Source organism: Drosophila mojavensis, unplaced genomic scaffold (assembly GCF_018153725.1).
Source record: "Drosophila mojavensis isolate 15081-1352.22 unplaced genomic scaffold, ASM1815372v1 contig_231, whole genome shotgun sequence".
NCBI classification, from domain to species: Eukaryota; Metazoa; Arthropoda; class Insecta; order Diptera; family Drosophilidae; genus Drosophila; species Drosophila mojavensis.
The window spans coordinates 5,518,894-5,534,906 of NW_025318772.1; the positions used below are offsets into that span (position 1 = coordinate 5,518,894).

At 41.6% G+C, this 16,013-nt stretch overlaps 3 protein-coding genes across 6 annotated transcripts; 2 read left to right on the top strand and 1 right to left on the bottom strand.

The window, feature by feature from the left end:
- Positions 1-24: 24 nt before the first annotated feature.
- On the bottom strand, positions 25-4,225 carry LOC6575057 (meckelin). Its single transcript, XM_044008130.1, has 7 exons — positions 3,566-4,225; positions 2,098-3,023; positions 867-2,038; positions 628-799; positions 401-488; positions 179-342; positions 25-113 (listed from the first exon to the last, which is right to left on the bottom strand). Exons 1-7 carry the CDS (start codon positions 3,798-3,800, stop codon positions 33-35), a joined length of 2,838 nt encoding a protein of 945 aa, XP_043864065.1. The 5' UTR covers positions 3,801-4,225; the 3' UTR covers positions 25-32.
- Positions 4,226-4,585: 360 nt separating this feature from the next.
- Positions 4,586-8,011, top strand: LOC6575058 (mastermind-like protein 2). Of its 2 annotated transcripts, XM_002001042.4 has the most exons (6): positions 4,586-4,817; positions 4,991-5,337; positions 5,393-6,496; positions 6,564-6,784; positions 6,850-7,089; positions 7,161-8,011. In XM_002001042.4, exons 1-5 carry the CDS (start codon positions 4,806-4,808, stop codon positions 7,041-7,043), a joined length of 1,878 nt encoding a protein of 625 aa, XP_002001078.1. In that variant the 5' UTR covers positions 4,586-4,805; the 3' UTR covers positions 7,044-7,089; positions 7,161-8,011. The 2 variants fall into 2 exon arrangements, with proteins under 2 accessions (XP_002001078.1, XP_032584241.1); XM_032728350.2 differs by having other exon boundaries at positions 6,850-8,011.
- A 236-nt stretch (positions 8,012-8,247) lies between these two features.
- LOC6575059 (protein hairless) lies at positions 8,248-14,453 on the top strand. Of its 3 annotated transcripts, none has more exons than XM_002001043.4 (6): positions 8,248-8,460; positions 9,576-10,517; positions 10,622-10,786; positions 10,847-11,691; positions 11,787-13,548; positions 13,613-14,453. In XM_002001043.4, exons 2-6 carry the CDS (start codon positions 9,833-9,835, stop codon positions 13,639-13,641), a joined length of 3,486 nt encoding a protein of 1,161 aa, XP_002001079.3. In that variant the 5' UTR covers positions 8,248-8,460; positions 9,576-9,832; the 3' UTR covers positions 13,642-14,453. The 3 variants fall into 3 exon arrangements, with proteins under 3 accessions (XP_002001079.3, XP_032584236.1, XP_032584237.1); XM_032728345.2 differs by having other exon boundaries at positions 8,248-8,454; XM_032728346.2 differs by lacking the exon at positions 8,248-8,460 and adding an exon at positions 8,794-8,963.
- Positions 14,454-16,013: the final 1,560 nt, after the last annotated feature.

A 16,013-nucleotide genomic window follows, 5' to 3' on the forward strand; every position in this document is an offset into this window, starting at 1 on the left:
CGCATATATTGCTCGTCCAGATGCTGGTAGGGCTACAGCAGAAATCGCTCATCAATCAGCGTCTTGCGCGAGACATTGCGACGCACCCAGCGCTTGAAGATGTGACGAATAAGCTGCAATGATTGATGGACAGCTGTCGGAAATGGTCGAGAATTAAGATATTTATGTTTTGGCTCACCATATTCAAGGCGCAAGCTATAGCGACGCCAAGTAGCAGACTGGAGGTCAGTAAATAGATGGAGAGCAGCACAAGTATCTCCAGTACAAATATATGTAAATGGTTGCCCAGCAGCAGAACGCGACTAAAGCTCAGTGCATCATCAATGTAGAAGGTGCCCTTATCTATGAGATACATAAATATGAAATTTTCCATGATTTATAAGCATCTTGCATAACTCACTCTCCGTTAGATAGTTTTCAATTTCACAGTTGAATAGCTTTTCCGTCAATGTTTTTTCCTTAATGATATAATCCATATCCTTGATGGCCTGCATAAAATTCATATTTTTAATTTCTTAAAATGTATATTGAATTCATGAAATTTAAAAATAGATTTAACTGTTTTAAGTTATTATTGCTATAATATTATTTTAGTAAATATTAACTCTTAATATATTGTCAACTCACGTGATCGATAAATGCACAGAAGAACCGATTGACGCTAGCGTAGGCAATGGAAGTGCGTTCCACTTGGCCATCAATGCTGGAGATCTGCGGTTCCTTTTGGTAGAGCAACGTCTGGGACATGCTGCCATCTCGGCTACGTTGGAAGGGCAAAAGCAGGCGATCCAAATATATGCTAAAAATCCGGCAGAGTTCCCAAGTTAAAATTCTATTACGACGATATAGAGTAAAGTTATACCCACCGCAGATTACGTGGTGGCAATATGATGTAGGACTGCTTATCCGAATCAATAAGCAGTCCACGTCGGCCGCACATATTCTGTGCCTCACGCTGCAGCTGCAGGATCATGGAGGACATGTCCGTATCGGCGAAGCCATGCGGGGAACGTCCATGTATATAATAGCCATAGCCCGGCTCGAGTAGCGAAAATAGTGAGATGTTGGCCAGGCTGCAGAGATCAACGAACTTCTGGAGTGGATTGGATTGCAGTACTCGAAGCAACATCAGTTGCATCAGATATGTGGCCACATACACAGCACTTATCAAGCAATAGCTAAGACTTTGAAACTTTCCGTAATGCTGGAGCAGCTGATAGACGGCGATCACGACAAAGGCTTGAACCAAACTGGAATATCGCTGGGCACAGCTGAGCCTAATCCAGGCATTGGCTGTAAAGAGAATTCGCCAGGCGGAAACGCTGCTCTCAGCGACATAGGTGCGCACACTGGAGCAGAGCGAGGAGCTGTCCAGATTCAGGCGCTGACCCTCACAGCTGCTGCGTGGGCGTTCCCAATCGATGAGGAACAGCTCCAGTTGGCTGGCGCGTCGCAGATGTACAGCAAGAAAGATGAGCTGCAGCAGGCAGGCGGGATATATGAGCACTGCCAATCGCTGAGGCATGCAAGCCTGCAGAGCCAACAATAGCAACGCCGTGATCAGTAACGCCAATGCCACATTGGCGGCCAGTTGGAGCAGCAGCTCCAGCAGATTTATGGTCTGACAGAGCTCGGCGCGGCGGCGTCGTCTCAGATTCTGTAGGCGGAGCAGTGCAGCCATGAAGGCAAAAAGGAGCAGCAACGGCAAAGCCAGCTCCAGAAAGAGCTTCGCAGTGCCGCTTTGATGCAGTTGCTCAAAGTGGACGCGCAGTCGAAATGGATATAGCTGAGTCAAGGACGCGTTCCCCGCAATTTCAATATGACGATAGCTGAGCTTCAGCAGCGGCAGTCCCAGTCGCTGGCCAGCCTGGACGTTGTACTTCAGTTCCACTCGATCCACATATCGCAAGGAGCGGTAGAGCTGTAGCTTGTGGGCATCTTCATAAAGCGGCAAGACAGGATGCATTCGATTATCACGGGGATGAGCGGAAATCAGCTGAAAGCGCTTTACTAGCTGCCATTCCTCTTCCTGCGAACGCTGCAATGGGGAAGGAGGAATAAGAAATTTGGATTATTTCGGATATTCAGATACTCTACCTGATTCTCTGCAGTCAGTGACTCGATGAGCACAGGCAGCTGGTGTAGCAGATATGACCAGTTGCTGCTAAAGTTGAGATAGAGATTATGATAGTTATCATTCCCGTCTCGACTAGCGAAATCTATGAGCTGCTCCAGACTCAGCTGGCAACTAAGCTCCGGCTGGTGCTGCTGCTCTAAGCCCAAAGTAGGTGCCCCCTGAGCTGGACAGAGGTTAAGCTGCTCCAAGTGAAGAGGACCCCAACGCTTAAGACGCCCCGCCAGGTCGTAGGTTGTGCTAAAGATTTGTAGTTCCGTCTGATTCGCCAGATGGAGCGTGGTGGTAAGCAACTCTCGTGTTGCTCTGCCTTTTTTATAGAATAGAAAGGGCTCCATAGCGCGCAGCTGTTCGCCCGCATGTGCATATTTGATGGCCACATCCGACATTTGAGTCAGCAGAAAGGGGCTGCATGGCGAGTGCTTGTCCAAGGAGTAGTGCGAAAGGACACACAAATTGGCCAGTTCCTGGCATGCACTGTCATTCCTGAGTGCCAAGCAAAAGAAGGCAACAAACTTGAGGTCCCCAAAGTGGAGCCGGCTGGGGGAGCTGGACTTCAATTTCATGGTGGTCTGCCAGAAGGCGTTGTAGTGCAAATAGGGCTGTAACAGCGCGTTGGCTATGCAATAGTCCTGGTAGTGGAAATTATACGCAGCATTGCAGCTATGACAGTCGCTGATGTTGCTGCCGGAGCTCATTTTGGTCAACACTATGGAACCGCTTGTTGAACTATTGAGGTACTGGAAGCTGCACTGTGTGGATGGCAACTGAGCTTCCGTACAGTTCTCAGAGGACTTTGTGGCATTGCTACAGATCTCATTGCAGGTTGGCCAACGTTTGGACTTCTCGAAAACGGATATATACCCAACTGGACAGTGGCAACCGAACTCTGAATGGGGGAGAAAGAAAAGTACAAAAAAAGGGAGAGAAAGAGATTATAATTAGAGAGCCTTATAATTAGAGAGATTGCGCAATCGGTCAAGACTATACATAAACCCATTATTTAGAATAGATACGTTATAAAAGTTATCAATCATAATTAATCGCTGTTTCTACCATTTCAAAAATCATATCACATATAATGATATATCTTCATTATTTGCTAAAATATCTAATCATAGACTTCAATGTGAAATTTATATGATAATATGCATACATTGATATAAAGACAAGTTATCTGGAGCACATCTATAAGAGCTTAAATACATCAGAATTTTCACGTGATCCTCATAACGCAAAGCGAGCTTCCCAGCTCTTTGTAGGGGTTGCTACTTAAATGGGTTGCTTCTGTCACTCAAAACTTAACCTCAATAGTAAATCAAACATGCACTTTTCTACTTCGTGATAAACGCTCTAAATGCAATGTCTAGTGAGTGCTACAGCTCCCCCATCTGCTGCATCATCATTTGTTTAATCAATAGACCCACTTACTGTCTGCAGTAGGGTGCAGCTCCTTCGTGTCTCCGTCCCCAGGCTCATTGCAGGGTGAGCATTGAAAATAGTTCAAATTGTAGAACTCATTCCTGAGACACTTCTGAGTATGTTGAAAACGAAATGTGTGTGGCGTGGGCGATGGTTTCGAATCCAAAATCGTACAGTTTCCTAGCTTAATGAAAACTGTTGTCCACAACAATGGGAAGAACCAATTTACCAAAAGGAAGCACATAATACTCAAAAAATATATATGATATTTCTTTCGTTTTCCGATGTGGGCCCAACGAATCACAAATGTGAACTGAATTTGAGCTGCAATTGCGGTTGCACGTTGGCAAGTAAACAAGTTCTTAGTGGAGTGGGTACGAATCCTTTATTGTTTGCCAAAAGTTGCTATAGCTACCCAACCCCAATGCAATATGCTTATTCCACCTGTTTCAGTTGGTGGTGTCCTTTGTTTTGTTTTATTTAGTTTTTATGAACAGTTGAATGACTGACCACACAGCAATGGGTTAATGAGGGCGTCACTTGTTACACCTTTCGTTTTGGTTATCGCGTGCTTGTCGACTTTTTTCGCCATTTGCGTGCTGTAAATTATGATTAGCTTATTTATAGTAGTTACATTTTGCACATACAAGTTATTTAGCTTACGAAAATGAGTATAATTATTTTCTAATGGACTTACATTAAGAAATGTCATTTTACTTTCTTATTTGTTTCGCAATATTATATTAGATTAAGCTCAGTAAATATAATATGCATACCAAATTTAAGCCTGTATAAATTGTTCTGTATGTGAGGTGATTATGGATAATTTATATAATTACAAAAAACCGTTTATGAGCAATTATCGATAGTTTTTTCAGTATAACAGTTCAAACTGTAATATGCAAATTTATGATACGACTTCAAATTATCGGCAATAATCTCATCGCAAATATCCACTGGCAACGAAATAAAAATATCGATGTATCATCTCGTGCTTAAAACATCGTCTATGCTGCAATTAATCGATAAGTATAAGTATCAACAGTCCCCACTTCCTTGCCGAAGGACAACAGAAGTAGTCGGCAGACACATACAATTTTCATTTTTGTGTCGCTGTTAAAGCAGAGGCACAATTGCAATCCAATTGGACAACTAGCAATAACCGTTAGTGTTTCAAAGATGCATTGGTGGCGCCATTCCAAATAGATGCAGATGCCGCTGCACTCGACGCACCGTACATAGCCGAAAAATGAACAATTTGGTGAGTGTGTGTGCTGTGTGTATATTTGTAGATTGGTTGGGTGGGATGTGGGTGGGGGTGTATAGGTGTTGGCGTGCATGTATACGATTGCCCCTGTCTGTGTGTGAAAACTAAATGTGATTGTGTTTGTGTTTGCATTTACGTTTGTGTGGATACTTGAAACCTGATTGCAGGAGCACGTCAAGCACTTTTATCCAGAAAATTACAAATTGGATCTCTCTGAGACAATGAAGGCGGCATTATCCAAAGGCCCAGTGGCCGGGGGCGTGGTCAATGCAGTAAGCAGTAACAACAGTAGCAGTAGCAGCAGCAGTAACATAACCAGCTCCATGGGCGGACCAACACACACCGAAATGCTACAACAGCAGCCAAACGCCGGCGTTGGCTATGTTACCGAGAAGCTTTATATGCTGCTGCAGCTTTATCTGCAGAACAAGGGCTGGAACCCGAGCGCCGAACTGTTGCAATGCTTCAGTGATCTGAAGGACAACGCCATGCTGCCCAGTGCCGCCTACTTGCAGTAAGTATAGACAATTAGCAATTCATTCCAGCCAATTCACTGTTTTCCCACACAGAGTCCTGGCCAATCGACTTACTCTGGACTCACAGGGGCGACTTATATTGCGCGACAATGGAAAGATTGTGCTGCCCTTTGAGCATTTTGCCAATGCGGTAATGTTGAAGCACATGTCGGGACCGCATGGTCTGCATCTCAGTGTAGACGCCACAGTGCGCGCGGTCATTGAGTCGTACACCATTGGACGAGATCAGTTCGGCATGGAAAAGGAGTTTATTGTTGAAGTGGTGCAATCGTGTCCCAGTCCGGCCTGTCGCTATTATAAGAATCACATGGGCATATCCCCTATGCCATTTATGGAACAACAATATCCTGGCGTTAATACGCCTGACTTTTTGCAGCGTCTATCGCATCTCCCCCCAAGCGCTGCGGCAGGAAGTAGCGCTACAGTTAGTTCGGCTGTTGCCAGTGCTGCTAGTGGCGTACCCAGTGGCAGCAACAACGCTGCTCCTGTCGAGATTGACTTGTCCAAATCGAGCGGCTCCAAGGTTCCGCCCCAGTTGCAGCACTTAACTAAACAACAGCAGAGTAGCATACAATCGCAGCTATCGCAAATAAGTGCGGCCGCTGCTGTCGCGCATCATCAGCAGCATCAGCAACAGCAGCAACAACAGCAGCAGCAACAACAGCAACAACAACAACAGCAGCAACAACAGCAGCAACAGGCTCATGCTCAAGCACAGGCAAAACACCAGCAACAGCTGACAGCCGCATTGATTCAACAGCAAAATCGCGTGCTCGCGCAGCAGAGCCTGGAGAAGCTTGGCAATCTAAGTGCTTTGGAGAAGCAACGTGTATTCGCACAGCTCGATCCCAAGCATTTTGACCCAATGGCTGTTGCAGCAGCAGCTGCCAATTTGCAAATTCAAGGCATGATGCAGTCACAAGCGGTGGCTGCAGCTGTCGCCTCTAATCAGCAACAGCCGACGCCGTTAACTACGACTAACTCCTCGGCAACAGTCGGATCTAGCATTGGGGCACAGGTGCATCATACGCATCATTCCTTGCCACCGCCTTCACAATCGCCACACTCGTCGTCATCGTCTTCCTCTCACTCATCGATGGATCAGTTTACGCATAAGAATATCTCTGATTCCTTGCGGTGAGCTTATCTAATTTTTTTTTATCAATTGTTCGATTTAATATCATTGTAAACTCTCTCTTAACAGATCCAATTTGGAGTCAATTGAATCAAATAAAGATCTGTTGGCGTTGCATAATGGCGCCTGGGCCAGTCACGATGCCAATCGGATTGATCACATGGCAGTTGGCCAGGACAAGATTGTGCGCATATTTTCAGAGCTAATGCGAAACATGTCGCGCATGAAGACATACATACGGCCTTCCATGTGTAAGCCCTATGGCAAGCAAAGCGAGAGTTTGCAGAAGAGTAAGTGAATCTCATCAACTATCAGTTATAGCTTCTTAGCTAAAATATTTATTATTCCTCCACAGCTCTCATGGACACCATTCAGATTGTGCAAACGTTGCGCAATTGCCTACCGGCACCCCACATTCCTGTTTCGTCCTGGAAGAGCGAAAGCGAGGGTACTGTCGGTGTGGGTGTAGGCGTGGGAGTGGGCGTGCCACAAGGCATGGGTATGAATACGCTTGGCTTGCAATCCAATCGAACGGATAATCTGCACTGAATTGGATTGGAAAGCTCACAATCGAATCAAAATTAAATTACATTAGGTAATATCTTATATTCCTGCGATTCCGAGCATCATACAGTATTTACATAGAATAGAATTTCATCTTTATAGGCTTGGCTCATGGTTTTCCAATTACCTATTATGTGCCATGTTTACCACAAGACTTGATTTCATTTCAATATTTGACTGATATTTTATAACACGATGACACTAGTAGAAAGTTGCGTGTCTCCCATCGTTTAGCTAGTGTCATTATGTCATTAGAATTATGCGCTTAAATCCGGCTAGAGTCTTAGATTAAGCTGCAATCCCTTGAGCTATCCATATTTATAAGATTTCGTTCTTTTCTGTTCTAATTCGATTATTTTGGTATTTGATTTGGCATGAACAAAATTGACGAAGCATATGAATTCAATTGGCAAAAAGTCTGTGATATTTAAATTATGTTAAAAAAAAAAAAACACTTTAACAAAACAAAAACAAATCTAAATTAAATTAATTTTTAACTGTGGGCCCTTTGTTGTGTAAACTACAATTTCCTTTGTGCAATATTACAAGGTGTCTAACTATCTATTCTTAATCACGTTTGTGCAATTGACAACTTTTCACTCATATCAGCAGCGCGCATAGAATTAAAACGACTCAACAATATAAAGAAGGCATCCGGCCTATACTACATAATAAAATGTATTACATATTAAGTAAATACATACATATAAAGAAACATACAATTACTTAAGATATTTTGCTATATTGTGTCGTCGGCGGTTGTCACGTAGAAAACGTATAGAAGAGAATGGAGTTGTATTACTTTATAAGCAGCAAGTGGGTTGTAATTCGACTACATACATTCATACACATAAGTTAATCTTATATTTTATTCCATGCTCATACATTGAAATAACCAATTATTATCAAACATACAGTATTAACCAGAAATAAAGACACTTGTAAACCTTTAATATTTGCCTAGCTAAAATAAATATATTTAAATAAACATTACAATATCCCTTAAACTTCACCTGTGCAATCCAATTACGTTAGTACGTTAGTAAATTTTCAATTGTGCGCTCAGCTTGCATCGCGTAGTTGGCAACACTGACATTGACCATTGTTGTTTTCATAAGAAATATCGATAGTTACATAATTTTCGAGTTGAAAAATATCGCATTAATAATTATTAATCGATACATACCATCGATATCAACTTCCCTACCGTCTGTGCTTGTGCACTGCGTTTTTCGTTGATAATTTTTTAAAATTAAGTTTTAACGTATTTATTTAGTAATTTATTCGTTTAAAATAGTTGCAAGGTGCCCAACAAACATTCAGCAACGTTATGCTTTTTATTTTGTGTAATTTTTTGCGCGCGTTTCGAGTGAAAATGTGAAAAACATTGCCGATGGTATTGGTAATTGGAGAACGTTTTTTCTATTATTTTATCTCCTCCTCTTCCGCTTCGTTTTGTGTCGTGCTACGCTCTTTGTACTCCTGCTCGCTCTAATCATATGCCCGTCAATTGTGAATATGTGTGAAAGTAAATAACAAAATATGTGGTGCATTTCTAAAATAAAATTGCGGTGTAAACGCATGGATGGCTAAAAAAAAAAATAATTGTTGAGATTCCGACAACATAAGATGATAGCAGACGCTCCCCCAATACGGTGCCGAGCTGGCATATTTAGGTAGCGACGCCGTCAACTTGTGCGATAATCAACGGCCGCGCACTGCTCAGTGTGCACAAGGAATTTACAACAAAAACAATGTTGTTTTGTGCGCGCTTAGAGAACAATAATGAAATGTGAAACTATAGCTTTACATTTTTACTGATACGAAGTCAGCTCGATGAGTACCTAATAAATTTCGTTGTGGACTACGCAGCATCTTAAAACATATGGCAATACATATGTGTATGTATGTATACGTCCGAAGTCCAATAGGTCGTGTTGATAACCATATTTGTGATTATGCGTAGATTTTTTATTTTTATTAATTTTTTTAATTCGTCAAAGAATTGTTTTTAAAATTATTTACCGGCTTTGTTGGTTATATAAGTAATTATTGTTGCAATACTATCTGTTGAATGCAACTAAAAACAATGAATTGTTCATAACCTAGGACACATTCCATAGTGCGCCTGTTGTTGTTGCACATAAAGCAACCAAGCATGTAAATTTAAACGTACGCTTAAATTAAAAATTAAACAAAATGGCAGTTGGAGCACGCAGCAATGTTCTTGGGTGTGAGCGCCGGACACTCGCTCAGAGAGCGACAGAGAAAGAGAGTGAGAGAGAGAGGCAAACGAGTGAAGTAGCGAGTATTGCTCGTGGCTTGAGTTAACGTGGAAAGTGTTTGTCTGTGTAAGAACATGTGTGTGTATGTGTGTATGTAACAGAGTGTGGAGTAAAAAGATGGAGCACAAGATATATAAAAACAAAATGCAAGCGTTTAATAACAAGAACAAGTGCAAAACAAATATGAAATTATAAAACTTAAAAACATTTTTATCTTTCTTTCGTAATTTAGAGTTTCTCAACAGCAGTGAAAATAACTGCTGTGTGCAGCAACAGTGACGACAAATGTGTGTAGATGTGTGCGTGTGCATGTATGCTGAAAGAAAAACAACACAAATAAGAAAAAATAAAATCGAAAAGGAACAGAAACAGAGAAATTACTTTTATATGCATATATACGGAAATTAATGTAAAGTGTAGCGACAACAAAAAAGCATAACTAATGTACGGCGTAAAAATGCTGCAGCTACTGCTGGTACGGCTGAAAAAATGACCGATGAGCGCAACGGTAACGGCAATAAGAGCAATATTAACAGCAGCAGCAACAACAATAGCAGTCCAACAAGCGTTGCCAGCCACAGCAGTAGCAACAGTACAAGCAGCAACAGCAACAGCAACAACGAACGTTTAATTGCAGAGGCGGCTGCAAAATTTTTACTCAAAAATGGTATAAACGGCACAAATACAGCAGCAGCAGCCGCAGCAGCCACACTGCTAACAGCAGCTGCAGCTGCTGCCACATTTCAACTGCCTGCCGCACCAGAACTGAAGCCAACAACGTCGGCAACAGCAACAAACGCAACAAATTCAGCGACATCTTCTTCAACAGCAACATCAACATCCAATGGCACCTCGCCCACATTATCATCAACTAAAACAAACAGTAGCAGCAATAGTAGCAGTAGCAGCAGCAGCTCAAGTCTCATTATGGCGACGGCCTCTGCTACCGCGCTCGTTGCCGGTGGAGCAGGCGTTACAGCTCCAAAGGCGCCTGTCGATGTTATGTCCGGCGTCCTGGACTATAGCGCATTGAATAGCCCCAGCGCTACAAAGAGCAGCAAATTTGTGGGCACAGGCAACGGCAGCAGTAGCTTTGATATGGGCAGGCATCCAATATCAATGCACAGCAATAACAACATGTCCGGCTGTGGTGGCCGGCTCCAGTTTTTTAAAGGTTAGCAAATTGTTTGTAATATATGAATAGATAATTTGTTTGTCTCTCGTATTACGTTTATCTAACTATCGAAAATATTTGATATTTTTCCCTTTATTTTTCAGAAGGTAAATTCATATTGGAACTGGCACGTGGCGATAAAGGCAGCTGGGTATCAGTACCGCGTAAGCCATTTCGCACACCATCGGCAGCGACTTCGGCCACGGTAACGCCCACATCGGCAGTGACAACAACGTATCCAAAGAATGAAAATTCCACATCATTAAGCTGTAAGTTTTAGATGGCTTTATTAGTATGGAGTATCATTTCAACAATTTATGTGCTTCCAGTTTCGGATGACAATAGCTCCATACAGTCATCACCTTGGCAGCGTGACCAACCCTGGAAGCAGACGCGACCCCGTCGTGGCATTTCCAAAGAACTGTCGCTCTACTACCAGCGTCCCAGGCACAATGTGCTTAGCCAAAGTGCACGACAGGCTGCAATGCGTAAGCGAAGGCGTCCCTATGAGCCAACAATTGCAACTGAGAAACATCAATCAATCTTTGAGCGCGTTTCTACCCAGGAAAATGGTGATGAAACGCTTAAAGCTATTGAAATTGATACAAAGACACCAGAAATGCAGTCGGATGAGATTAAATCGGAAGCAATCAAGGAGCAGTTGACTGAGAGCAAGATGGAATCGAAGGCAAAGCCGTGTTCCAGTGACAACAAAGACTCGAATGATTCAACAGCGAAAGCTGAGGCAACATTAGAGAAAATGAACACAAGTGAAGATGAGGATGCTATGTCGGTGACAGTGGACGATGGGGCGGCTGCAACATGTGATGGTTTGGTGAACGGAAATGCGAGTGAAGTAAATGGTGATCCCAAAGCACACACTAAGTGTGAGACAGCCAGTGAAAAAGACACAAGGAAAACAGGAGCACCAACAACAAAATCAACAACGACGATGACAGACATAAGACTTAAAAAGCAGAAACCCAGAGCCAAGCTCAATAGCATCATACAGAAATTAATTGACGGCGTGCCTGCGCGCCTAGAGCAATTGTCAAAGACACCAGCTACGGGGGCGACAACAGCGTCAACTGTGGTTTCAACAGCAGATCGCATCAGCAGCAACAGCAGCGGTGGCGGAGCCATCGGTAGTCTAAGTCACTCTTTGGCGCATAAGGTACCAATTGCTATTCATTTATTACCAAATTAATATCCATTTTTATTTATATGTATTCATTTGCACTTTTAATATATGTTGTTTCGCTCTTTTAGGTCTCGCCGCCATCGTCGGCAGCGGCTGCCAGCCGTCTAGTCGAATATCATCATCATCAACATGTGTCTCCACGCAAGCGCATTCTGCGTGAATTCGAGAAGGTATCGCTGGAGGATAACAATGGCTGCGTCAACAATGGTAGTGGAGTTGGTGGCGGAATTAGCGGCGGCGCGGGGGGAAAGCGTAGTCGTGCAAAAGGCAGCACGACAACAAGCGTAGTGGCCACCAAATCGATGCCCATAAATTTGGCGCCGCCACAGGCTAAAGTTTTGGCAACGCCCACAACTTCATCGACCTCAGTAGCAGTAGCAGCAGCAGCCGTAGCAACGCAACCGACCCGACTGAATAGCTCATATAGCATACACTCATTATTGGGTGGCAGCGGTAGCAGCTCCTCCAAGAAGAGCCATGACCAGCCGGCCGCAATAATCAGCAACGTGCATCATCAGCATCACCATCATCACTCATTGTACGCCAGTTCCGCCAACTACCCACGTTCGACGCTCAATTCACCCAAGTCGCCGGAAATGGGAGGCAGTAATGGGGGTAAGTCGCCGTCACATGCGGCTAGTAAGAAGCAACGTTCGCCGCCTTATGTAGCTGCCGGATCACCGTTACCTGTCGACTATGGACGACGCACACCGCCAGATAGCTATAAGTTGGCACAAGCGCACGCACAGCAGCTACAGCATCATTCCTTCTATGCTCCATATGGTGGCGCTACTGTTTCGCCGCACATTCCACAGACGGGTGGTGGTTCCGGCTCACGTGATTTGTTGTCACCGCCTCGATCTTCCAGCGCCTCGCCACGGGAGCCAGCAGCAGCCTCTGTTGCTGCCAATACACCGCACCGCACAGTGCCCAAAAAGACTGCATCGATTCGACGCGAATTCGCCTCACCTACTGCCAGCAATAGTAATAGCAGTAGCGCGGCCAACAGTTGCCCCTCGCCAGGCGAGCGCAGCACTTCGTCCCCGGAACGGCGGCATCTTCAATTGCAACGTGGCTCGCCTAGCGCTGTTGCTGCAGCTTCTGGTTCGCCATTACACTATTACATGTATCCGCCAACGCAGCTGAATGGCAGCGGCACGGGCAGTCCACATGGAATAGCGCCGAATGCAACGCCCACAACAAGCAGCGCCGCGGTTGCCGCAGCTGCTGCTGCAGCTGCAGCTGCATACATTCCATCGGTAGTCTCGCCCTCTCTCTACCATCCTTACATATCTACGCTTGCCGCGTTGCGTCACAATCCGCTGTGGGTGCAGCATTACCAGGCAGGTGCATCGCCACTATTGCCGCCACCGCCTCCGCATCCACATTCGCATCCACAGACGAGTAGTGCGGCTGGAGCACGATTATCACCACAATCGCCGTATCATCCATTTAGCTATAATGGTGTTAATGCGGCCGCTGTGGCAGTCGCAGCGGCTGCGGCAGCCTCTGCTTTTGGGCAGCCAACATCGAATCCGCATCTGGGACATCAAACGCATCCAGGGGCTTTGGGACAACATAATACGCCGCCTACACATTTGGCCGAGCACAGAACGCATACGCCAAAACTGACTGATATCTGTACTGATCAAATGTCTGCAGCGTCCAGTCATCGCACCACCATCTCCAGTTTACCAGCAGGCTCAAGCGTGCCTGTAACGTCTGCAGGTACAACGCAAGGTGGTGGTGGTACAGGCAGCGGCAGCACTAGTAACTCAGTACAATCCGCAATGTTTCAAAATAGTAGTCTAAGAAATGAACTAAGTTCAGGTAAGCGCAATTTAGTAAAATAGGAAGTTAAAATATTAAAACTAATTATAACATTCAATTTCAGACTTACCACTGAATCTGTCAAAACACTGAGACATTCGCGTTCACTCTAACATCCTCCTGGCCCCATCCATCCCAGCAGTTTCAGTGTGCGTTTGGGCAACCCCTTGAGTTAAGTACATTATTGCACTAGTAGCGCTTAAGACGACATTCAAACAACACTACACACATAAAACTTACGGATAAGTTCGCTGCTATTTATTAGTTGTAACTCAATTGTTTTGCATTAAGATAGCTAGGGTTTATTTTAAGGCCGAGAGACAATTTAATCTACAAAGAAGAAAGAACAACTGCGAGTTTTTCTATACAAATTTTAAAATGTTTTCAAAACCGTTCCAAAACCCGTTAGGAATATAATTAACATGCACTTTATTTGGCCAACATATTCAATAACCAAACTTATGAATAATATGATATAAATATATATATTTTTGTATATTCCCATAGGATGCACGTCTTAAAGAATCTCAAAAAATATTTAAAGGCCATTATTTCAATGTCAGGGTACAAAATGAATTTTGTTTAAACTGTTCATTGAGTAGGTGGACCTAAGATTTTTTTTTTTATCAAAACATTTCCTTGAAACAGACTGAACTTAAAATTTTTAGAGAATGAAAAAAAAAGCGGTAATAAATTTAACATAAGCCACTGCATCTTAATTTTTTTTTGTATGTATGTGTGTATATGTAACAAAACATTTTGAAAAATAAGAAAGAAAAAAAAACACTAAATAAAAAACAAATCAGATTTTAAAAGAATGCGTGTGCCTTTGAACATGAAAATAAAACTAGAAAGTAAAAAAGATAGTAATTTACTACAATACAACTAATTACAAATGAAAATATTCACACATATACAAAGCCAGCAACGTTATTCTAAAAAGCATACTTAACTGTATAAAAAAGGTCCATAAAACAAATGTAAATTGAAAATAGTTGACATTCGATTTTATATTAAGTCCTGGCCATACCTTTTTAATAAGAAATTTGATGCAATAATTTTAAATCTGAATATAATCCATTCTATATTGTTAAATGGATATGTAACAGAATAGTATTTATTATTATTTTGCTATGTTTTCATTTGATATTCACAATAGTAGCAAAAAAAAAAGATCGATTTGAATTAATTAATTGGATAGTCTAAGACTAAAGCTTGAACAAGCTTATCTTAAACATTTCAATTGATATAATGAAAAATTATCCTTTATGGCTGCACTTAATATAAAATAGTTGTTTCGCCAACATTAAATCAAAATTGCTAAAATGTACAAAAAGAATGCTACGTCTACATATACAGAAAATATTTACATACAAGAAACACAGACCTAAATTTCGTACAACTGAAACTAATACAAATAATTAACGAAATGAATATATATTCCTAAAACTAAAAAACTAAAAAGACAAAAATATTTCTCATATTTTCTAAATTATTTATAAAATACAAATGACTATTTATATGTTATGCTATAAGTAAAAATAGTTGTAATATTTGTAAATACAGTATTTTTACACCGACAACAATGTAACAACAACAGAAAAAAATGAGTAAATAGATTACCCATATAAAAACTATTTTTTTAAAGGATATTAAATTCATATACTGATGTATACACAATAATAAAACCTTAACGATTTCTACCCTAAAATTATTTTAAACTGAACGTTAACACTCTTTTACAGTTAACGTTAGTTTCATAAAATAAAAACAAATAACTTAAATTTCCATAAATTATTATTCCGCCTAGGGTCTATAATTTTGTTAAAATTATAACTTTGGCACTGTGTATAACGTATTTGTTTGATAAAAATTGTATGCCCTTCTTAATTATTTTTCGTCAAATTGTTTATATGTATAACGCTGGCAACGTTTGTATAAGTGTACTGTGTGCATTTAAGATGTTGATTGGCGAGGTTTCAGACACTAAAAACGCGAACCTAACTGAAAACGCGCTATAGGGTTATATAGTATAGTAAACTTATATTGAATATTTCTTCGTCTATATGGTCAAAAGATTAGTGTAAAGTAAACCAGAAACAAAACTAGTTTTAAACAAATAATATATTTTATATACATGCATAAAACTGAAACTGAATTATTGATGTCAAATAAAATTTATACTAAATGAATTTGATATAGTTTTGATTTGTGAATATTGTGTGCACAAACACATTAATTTTAAGGTAAGTTGTCAAACCTTAAATTGTTTTCAAAAGATAACTTCCCTAAAAAAAAAAAAAAAAAAAAAACAATATTTTCTTGGTGTTGCATACAGTCTATTAAAGAAGCACATTTTTATTTATTTTTGTTATTTCGATTAAAGTATACATCATTTATTTATGTTATCTGTCGTAATATATGCTTGCATATATTTATAAATTACCCGGCGTATTTATTATTTC

Excerpts from the sequence above, each read along its gene's own strand:
- LOC6575057 (XM_044008130.1), bottom strand. The coding sequence starts at position 3,800 with ATGTGCTTCCTTTTGGTAAATTGGTTCTTCCCATTGTTGTGGACAACA. Across the intron at positions 800-866 it reads TTGCCACCACGTAATCTGCG|CATATATTTGGATCGCCTGC; the intron begins GTGGGTATAACT and ends CCGGATTTTTAG. Across the intron at positions 114-178 it reads TAGCTTGCGCCTTGAATATG|CTTATTCGTCACATCTTCAA; the intron begins GTGAGCCAAAAC and ends CAATCATTGCAG.
- LOC6575059 (XM_002001043.4), top strand. The coding sequence starts at position 9,833 with ATGACCGATGAGCGCAACGGTAACGGCAATAAGAGCAATATTAACAGC. Across the intron at positions 10,518-10,621 it reads CCGGCTCCAGTTTTTTAAAG|AAGGTAAATTCATATTGGAA; the intron begins GTTAGCAAATTG and ends TTTATTTTTCAG. Across the intron at positions 10,787-10,846 it reads AAATTCCACATCATTAAGCT|TTTCGGATGACAATAGCTCC; the intron begins GTAAGTTTTAGA and ends ATGTGCTTCCAG.
- LOC6575058 (XM_032728350.2), top strand. Across the intron at positions 6,497-6,563 it reads AATATCTCTGATTCCTTGCG|ATCCAATTTGGAGTCAATTG; the intron begins GTGAGCTTATCT and ends CTCTCTTAACAG. Across the intron at positions 6,785-6,849 it reads AAGCGAGAGTTTGCAGAAGA|CTCTCATGGACACCATTCAG; the intron begins GTAAGTGAATCT and ends ATTCCTCCACAG.